Raw genomic sequence first — 9,301 nt, forward strand, 5'->3', positions numbered from 1 at the left:
TTAATTATGTATAAAGTCTCATTTACAACAAAATGTTCATACTTGTTACGTAAGGAAAAATTCAGAATTTATATTACAAAGTTAAAACATAGTGTTTCCGTATTTACTTTAATTGTGCAATACACAATTTTATTATTATATTTTTGTATCGTGTATATAGTTGCAACTCAATTTTTTCTGGTAGCCGTAGTTACTCATTGGGCGCTTCAAGAACGTATATAGACGTCTTTGTACTCCATAGATACGTTTTGGCGCGAGTGGGTACACAATGACTTTAAACGTTAATACGTCCAATGTGTAACCATGGTTAAAGATGGTTTCACCTGGTAACCGGGTGGTCGAGTGACGGTACGGGAGCGAGGCACGAACGACAGGCACAAATACTTACAACCCGACTCCTTGTCACAGTTACTATTTTGCATTTTGTTAATATTTACAGTCGTGTTGTTCGAATAAATTTTTCAAAAAATATTTTTGTGTATTTTCTATACTTCTTGATAGGGCTCTGGAGGGTGTTAATTGATCTCTAAAACCTATAATTATGTTCAGCACGGTACTTCGTTGCTTATGGCATATAATTCACGCAAAATAAATAGTTTAGCATTTTACAGTAACTACACCAGGAAATAGACTGGATAGATACTATAGGTATATTTAATAAAGTTGAAAGTGTAAAAACTTATTTCAATATAAGTAATATATCGCAGCGTACACTGGAAGATAAACACTGACCACTTTGTAATACATTTATTATAAATACATTTTTACAGATGCGCTAAAATACTGTCTTATTCGTATGTTCAGAAAGTCGTGTGTTCAGTGTGTTATGTTTTATCTTTCTCTAACGCCTCAGACGGCGATAGCGGCTTGGAGCCGAACGGATATAAATCTATACTTTGAACATGTGCCCTAACGGATATGCCGGGCGGTATCCCGAAATAGTCTTTTCCTATATTCCTGATAATGGTAGCACCAGGCTTATTGCGCTGTATGTTAAACCCTACAGCGAAGTCCGGATTACCATCAGTATCAGTGTGCGTCTCATAACTGGCGTCGTCAGTAAATTGCGTCGTCTGGAAAGGCTTAAGTGGGACATAAGGTTGCTTCTGTGGTCTATACGGCTTGGTCGGCCGCGTCGGCTTGCCTGCAAGTTAATCAGTTCTGAAATCTCTCATTCGTGCTCTATGTGCTGCGTGCCGTAAGGTGTTGGTGTAATAAAAACCAATTTGCTTGTGAATTATTTATTGCGTCCAAGCAATTCTTATTTATAATATTTTGTGCGCTCCTGGAGTTTCATGCAAGATTGAGTGTGATCTTGATCGCATATGGCTATATGCTTCTTATTTTCTTTCTAAAGCAAAAGAAGGTAGAAGAAAACGTTAGTTAGCCCAAAACCGCAGCAAATATTTTTATCACATTTCTTATTTCGATCTACATTCAGAATTTTGTCGATAGACAATCGTATTGTTCTGCACACTTCAGATTAATTTTAAAATTTATTCCTGTTATTCCTTAAGTTATTAAATTAAGTTATTCCTTACGCTACAAAAACAGAATTGCCAACATTTAAATCAACCACACACACTCTATTACAAAGACAAAATTCTGTGCAGACAAATTTATAAATGCATTCATTAACAAGATCACTAACATCAATCATCAATCATCCGTGCTATTCATCACCTGGTCCTTTGGTGGGCTTGCCTCCGAAACTTGCGTCTTCGTCGACGTAGCCTAGGTCTTCGCCCGGCGGGCTGAAGGGGGGCGGATTGTACGCGGCCTCATTGGCCAGGTTGCTTACGTCACCAGTTTCAGAGCTCGTGATTGGTCCAGGCGGGGAATCTGGTCTCTCGCTGTCGCTTACTTGGAATGGAGGGGGTTTCACGTGGCCTGATGCTGCTGTACCTTCAGGTCCTATGGATATGATTTGTTTTTAATAAAGATTTTTGTTTGAAATTGGATTTTCAAATGAGTAGCATTTTAATGTAACAGGCATATAATTGTGGACAAAATCTGTTTTCACATTAATTTTGATATCGCCTAAGTTTCAATTAATTTTGCTCGAAGCGATATAACAAATCTATAAAAAATGAGAATAAGGAAATTTAATTTATAGAAGTTTATGGTAGAAATAATACTCGCACGAACACGCTGCATGCAGGCTGCTTTTGTCGGGTTTATTTGGAAATCTTTAGGGAAAACCTACGTTCAGCAGTAGACTTCATGTGACTGATGATGATGGTAGAATTATATAACGATACCTTTAAACACATCATCATTGCTGGTATCCCCTGGCGCGGGACCAGACGATCCATAAGAGCCAGATGCAGCGTTGGTAAAGGTGGGGTCGTACGCGCTCGGAATGGTGGGGAAGTACGGCGGGATTACATCCTTGTTGTTCTTTATTATCCGATAACCAATGCCGGGTCCTGCTATGTAGTTCACCGTTCTATGAAAAATAATTAAAAATATAAGTTGTTACATACAAGCTGAGAAAGGGCCTTGAAATTTGGGACAGTGAAATGAACTGCATAAAAGTGATATGATCTGAAATGATGATAAAATTATGAGTAGAATTCCTTAATCCATGTACCTCTTACTCTTCAATATCAGAGGAAAAATGAAGAAACAAATAATGTTAAAATATTTAGGGTGTGAGAACCTTTGAACTCCTTTGTCATCTAAAAAGGTGTATGATCCTCGAACGTTTCCCTGAGAATCGCTGCTTTCTGTTCGTCTCTGGTCGGGGCCTGCCGATATAAACCTGCAAAACAGAATTTTCGTAAAATATTTGTCTTCTTTGAAACAACCAGAGAATCCTTTAGACATTTACAAAAAATCGTTAATGCTATAAATACAAAATGAAATCTTTAACATCCAATATCCTACACTCAATTATAAACTGTACAAGTAAATAAAGTTTGCACGTAATGTTGAACGAAAACATTGCAGTTTTTACCAATAATTTCTTAGTATAGTTTATTTTCATACAATTTGTCTTAATATTATTACCTATAAGACCCATCAAGTCCCCGTTGTACAGCAGTGCGACCTCTTGACTTGGTTTCCCCTCGCACTAGGGGTGCCCTGTGGAATGGAGATCCGATCACACCAGGGTTGTCCGGATGGGCCGATGACACGTGGAAGCCTGTGTCCCTTCCCGCGATGTATGAGACGTCATGACGTTCACCAACGTCATCCACAAAGGAGTAGTGACCTGAGGAAAAGTTAGTATAAGCCACAGGATCTGTTTTATATATTTTATATACTAATATTTAAGTAACCATAGAGGTAGACATGTAGCGAATTAAATTATTTTGATATATTGTAGTCAGGTGAAGTATCCGGCATATATGGCAGAAAGGATTATATAATTTTGTGAGTAAAACTGTACTTTGACAGGATGTCTTAAGACATCGAATTGTGTGAAGTTAATATAATATTTATTCGGTGTTAAAGACCAATTCCTAACCTCAAAAATAATCAAAGTTATCGTAGGATTTATAGTTGAAATAAAAAAGACACTTTAGCTACAATATTTGATTCAGACCTTTAACATCTCCTCTGCTGTCAGCATTTTCGTTCTTAGAGTACGTCCTAGTATCGAAATTGAACGCGTAGCTGGGGTCTTCGTTAGGATCCGCGTAAGGGTCGTCCTTAGTGCCGATGGGACCCCGAGGTCGCTGGTCTAAGTCTAGCTTTCTGTGTATGTTGGGACCTTTCGCTCGGAACCTGCAATAATTCTACTGGTTAATATGCATTTATTGAACACATAATGGTGAATGTATAGGTCGTATAGTCAAATAAGAATTTAGAATGGAAACAAAGATAGTGCCATTGTGTTTTGTTTATTATTATTATTTTAGTTTAAAAGAAGGGTAGCAATAACATCAGAAATTGTAAATTTTAACAAAATTAAATCAGGTTTACCTATACAATTCAAAACCTCATAATATAAATCAAAGATTAAAGGGCATCAAAGGAAAAAATATAAATTGACTTAATTAAAGTAGACTCTATAATTATTAGGTTAAACTCTACAATACATTTTCCCGTGCACGCTCCATTTCACAATTAGGTTTTGTATTTACGTCCATATTTTCTTTTTTTATAAATAGTGTGCGTTAGAATGTCTAGATTACAACAATATCCAAAAATCGCTAAAACCAGGCTTAACCACTGCTTTCTCTTGAAACTTCTCAATTAACATGAAATAAATATTTTATAAATAAGTTAATACATACCCTCTAGGTCCAGCGGTGTAGATGGTCTCCTTGATGGTATCAGTAGCAGGATCTGTGCCGCCGAACCGACCGCCAACCACGCCGTTCGCGTTACCGTGTGCTAAGTGATAACTCGAACCTCTGTCCTTATTTGAATACCTAGAGAAAATAAAATAAAAATACTTTAAAACATTGGAGTATAATGTTAATGATAATTTAGAAGAAATTTTATACACACAAATTTGTATAATAAACAAAAAAAACGGTGTGATTTAAATTTTTATTTCAAAATGTTTGACTTAAAAATAACGATATAATATGATTTTTATTGAACTAAAAAAAACTATATAACTAAATTTTTTAGCCTAAAAATTATGACTATAATTATTAGTCCGTAGTCACTTTTTCTGTTTATAACAAAAAAATAAAATGTGACCAATTACCCGAAATCAAAAGATCCATCGGTGTTAACCGTGTTGTAGTCCCCATCGTTAGTCCTGGACTTTCCCGGGATCACCTGAGTCCTTGCCAACGCACAAAAACACACCAAATACACACTTCGATAGGTCCAATACATTTTTACACACTTTTTGTACGAACTAATTTTGCATTGCACACTTGGAGGCTTCGTGTTTGGGATATAACTATGGCGGTAAAAAACAAAGGCCCTCTTATATATGGAGGTAAAAATGAGCGTCCAGCGGAGTCATACTGCGTGAAAACGGCCGGACGTCATTGTTATTAATATAAGGCATGTTATCCACTCACAGCGATGTATTTTATGTACGAAGTTTTACGACAGCGCGTAATAATACTGGGGCCTTATTCTCTATCCCGCACGTTATTTTGACAGTGCGTAACAAGCACTTAACACAACGCATGATGTTTAGGACTATAGAAATTTGGCTTACAGAATACCATTCCACGCACATTTCTCGAAGATAACATGACACGGCCGCGTTACACGTTTACACTATCATACAGAATAAGGGCCCTGTGTACGAAAGTTTAATTTAATAAAGGTGGAAATGTCATGATATTAAAATAATCTGATGAAGTTATTCGAATGTCATATTAACTGAATGTTTTGCATTTTTATGCTATGTTTTATAGGATGTGTTTATTATTAGTATCTTAGCCTCAGTTGGGTGTTATGTTCTTTTTGTAGTTGCATGACATATCATACAACACGTAACACTATAAATCTGCAGAATTTTTAAGTACTATATCAAAACTCAAGTTAAACTTCAAAGAATGATCTAAATTTATCACTCCGAACCTTACATTTTTTTATACAACCTCCTTTTCTTTCACTTTATTAAAAGTACCATGAGCACCAATGATCAGTTTAAATCACGTGGGCCATGGACGTACGAAATCGCCACCTTCTACGACAGAATGTATTAATTTATAATAGACCGGGTGAATCTTATTTATGTCTTAGCCAGATAGTGATTATTTCACGTGGGCTATGGAACTAAGAAGTTCCGACCTTCTACGATAAAAATAGAGAAACGCCATCAAAGTAAAAATGTACTCGTGAAATAAATAATACAGTAGAGTTTCTTTAGCACGTGGCTATGAGTGAGCACAAGCCCAACAGCACGGAGATGCAGTTGCTTGAGATACGGGGGCCGGTACAAGCTACATTCCGACTTCGCAGGAACAAATCAATTACTCCTTATCTTAACCAGCTAACTAGGGAATACCGTCCTATTATGAATATGCAAAGTTAACAAATTATAGTAAATGCGTACCATTAAAAAAGTCTCCCAAACTGTTAGTAACATTTTTAAATGGTTGATAAATACTGCAAGCTAATTTTGTATATTATTATTAAATAGGTTAGCTTGACTGTCTGACACAAAATGGGTATAGATAAATATTGTCGTTCTTAATGCTTTCACAAGGGTAGCGTGAAATCCATACAAATTATAATCCTTACATTCTTCGTATTTTATTCCTCGTTAATCGACAATTCAGTAGTACTTAACAATGGTGATAATTCATTAATTTTAAAAACTGGCTTGTCTATAAATGTTAATGATGATTGGTCACCAAAATCACGTAAAAATTGTTAATAATATTTTTTTAAATGGTCGTAGTATTTCTTGAACTTACGAACTTTATAAAGATATGGGACTTTGTGGCTATAATATACGGAAATTATTTTTGAAGATAAAAAAAATTAAGTTATCTGGAGAGAAATAAATTAATTTATAATTATTTTAAGTGTTTGAACATCAAAAAAATTGTATTACGCATCATAAATAACAACTAGACATATTGACCACTTAAATAAAGGCCCAGAATGTGAATCGCAAACTCAACCACTCATCAATTTATAACCGATGGTACTCTACGCCTAAATAAATATAAATTAGAGGATGTTTTTTTAAGTTGCTGAGTATAAAACTCGAATCACAATTGCACATAATTAAGTTGCAAGCTCACACTATCTGCGCATCTTTATTGCATCTTGCATTAAATAAAATAACATCGTGTAAAAACAAAAGCCAATTAGCAAAACTTGAAAAAACCTTGTAAACTCCTCTCAGTGTTCATTTTAAAATAGAAAATTACTTCATATAAATAGTTTCTCTTTGTCTGAACCGAACCCTGGACCGGTAGGATGGAAATACTTCTATAGCGATGCCCTGATGCGACGACGCTTGGGTAAAAATATTACTTGTAACTTATATTATACTAATTAATTATTATCAAAAAAAAGTTTTTTTTTTTCAGAAGATTTTTGGTGTCTGGGATTATTTAGTTAATCAATGAAGAAACTAAAACAAATTATTGAAAGTTATAACTTCAGCAGTGTATCGCTAAAACATATTTGTATTGAGTATGTCAAAAGTATAGAAATATTTATTTTATTATATTTAATACCTTCTATATTATCTGTCTTTCTTACATGGCGTTTTATAAACCGCTAATTTAGCCAAATGTAGACGTGGGTTATTAATTTCATACCTTTTTCTTGGAAATACTTATTTAGTTTAATAATGGTTTAAAGTAAAATACTTCCTATTGTTGCGGCCTCTTTGAACATTGACGTTATCTTTTAATATTAAGAATATATAGTACACCATTTTCAAAACAATATTTTATAATCTAATTAATTATTCAATGCTGACCTTAATTAAGTTTTATTTGCTCTGGCAAAGACCCTTCATGATATCGTAGGCTTGGATTCTACTACGCTTGAATGCGAGAATAACTGAGAAATTCCTCTTAGACTCCAAGAGATATTATTTAGAGCTTTAGAACTGGTTCAAGAAAATGGTAACATCATTACCGGGCCTGTCATAATCGTATTTAGCGATAGAGCGCGAAAATAATGCCCCCTTCTTAGAAAAACATATTATGCTCTTACAACGGGTAAGTTCTTACATTAAACACAATAAATGTTCTTACAATGGAAAAAAAATATAAGTGCTCCTTCTTTTGACGACCTATTTCTTTTGTGTGTGATGGGCTACGGTCCCGTGGTCCCTGCGCCTGGTTGTCACGCAACCTTGCACCCCCGGGTAAAGACAACCCTGACCACTATTTATGAATTTCAAAAGGATAGTTAAGATCCATCAATCATAATAATATTATGTTTAGAAAATACTTTGTCATACGAATTATAGTCAAGGAATAAGATGTTATTTTGTAGTAGTTTTTTCAAAGACAAAGCCTATCGTCAATAATGAATTCAATTAATATCATTATCCGGCGTTTGTTTCGCTTCCTGGTGCGTCAAGCCTTGGGGATGCAGCACAATACAGTAATAAACGTCTAATTCTGACGAGAGACCTTTGGTACACACGTTTCCAATGATTCACGATATTCCGTAATTTAAATTATTTATTAATGAACCCAATTTTTTTAATTTATTTCTTATACAATCTCCAGGAGTTCATAAAAATATTAATTTATTTTTCTGATATGGTATAGTGTTCCGATTATATATCAGTCATCTCCCAGTGCGCAATATACTTCAGGTATTATGTTTTTTTTTTATTTTCCCTATCTGCTAGCCCAAGCTGGTTTCTTTGGTTTATATTTTCCTTTTTTTTTAATTAAATTTATCCCTTACTTTAACTGTCCGTAGTTGTATAATTGATCTAAATGTAATTTAGTCATTAACAAATTCTTATAACTTGTTTTGACGTATCAGAAGTGAAACTTTGTTCGCTTACGTGATAAAGTATTTTATTTTTATTATGAACGTTCCAGAAAGTATTTGGCGTAGATCTGACAGGCCGTCTGCGACCTACCTGCCTATAATTAATAATATTAATCAATATTTTACTGTAACTAAAATTAATCGCTTTATTGAAAGTACACCAGTTACTTCCGGAACGAGGATGCATATTTGTGTCAGTACAATATTTTAACATGTTTTTAGAACTAATCTAGATAAGTTACAGTTATAGGCCTAAGGTGAGAGTTCTTAGCCTGTCTTGCTTTATGAAAGTGGGGTAATGTTTTTTTACCGTAAATGTTTTTTTCCTTAAGTTTTTGAATGGCAATAATGACACTTATCTTGCTTGATGGCACCGGATATATTTTATACTAGGCTGGGGAACAACCATTGTGGAGGGAAAACCCACATTATACTCATACCGATAAGGCGCATTTCGGGATCAGCCATTGCAGTCGAGTAAGAAATGTAGTAAATAAAAATATAGGAACTTATAGTTTGATGCCTTGATTAGTGATTTTTCGATCGACTACATTATGTTTGGACTTTATTGTTTAAGCATCAATTATAGTAGAGTTATTGTTGTTGGAAAAATATTGCGGAAATTTAATTAAAAGAACAATGGACACAGTTCCGATGTTCGTTCCGGTGCGGTCATCTCGGATTACGCTGTCGAATTGTACTAACTGACTTGTGAAGATAATTTTTAATTTGAGCTCCTCTGTTAACAAGCTTTTGTATATTGTGTAGGTCGAGTTACGCTGGTCCATGGTTCCATTTGCATATGTCCTTCCATCGAACCATTGTCTTCTTGTTCTATATAAATTTGGTTTTGCCGGGAGAATTATATTAAAGGAAGCTCGTTTATTTAGTAAAACAA

General features: G+C 34.7%; 1 protein-coding gene across 4 annotated transcripts; it reads right to left on the minus strand.

The window, feature by feature from the left end:
* Positions 1-732: 732 nt before the first annotated feature.
* On the minus strand, positions 733-6,099 carry LOC115452726. Of its 4 annotated transcripts, XM_030181320.2 has the most exons (9): positions 5,508-6,099; positions 4,667-4,867; positions 4,245-4,382; positions 3,551-3,732; positions 3,013-3,217; positions 2,663-2,764; positions 2,262-2,449; positions 1,684-1,914; positions 733-1,144 (listed from the first exon to the last, which is right to left on the minus strand). In XM_030181320.2, the coding sequence occupies exons 2-9, from the start codon at positions 4,798-4,800 to the stop codon at positions 825-827; spliced, it is 1,500 nt and encodes a 499-aa protein (XP_030037180.2). In that variant the 5' UTR covers positions 4,801-4,867; positions 5,508-6,099; the 3' UTR covers positions 733-824. The 4 variants fall into 4 exon arrangements, with proteins under 4 accessions (XP_030037180.2, XP_037299517.1, XP_030037182.2 ...); XM_037443620.1 differs by lacking the exon at positions 5,508-6,099 and having other exon boundaries at positions 4,667-5,094; XM_030181322.2 differs by lacking the exon at positions 5,508-6,099 and having other exon boundaries at positions 1,652-1,914; positions 4,667-5,091.
* Between the last annotated feature and the right edge of the window lie 3,202 nt (positions 6,100-9,301).

Source organism: Manduca sexta, chromosome 26 (genome assembly GCF_014839805.1).
Source record: "Manduca sexta isolate Smith_Timp_Sample1 chromosome 26, JHU_Msex_v1.0, whole genome shotgun sequence".
In the NCBI taxonomy this organism is placed as follows: domain Eukaryota; kingdom Metazoa; phylum Arthropoda; class Insecta; order Lepidoptera; family Sphingidae; genus Manduca; species Manduca sexta.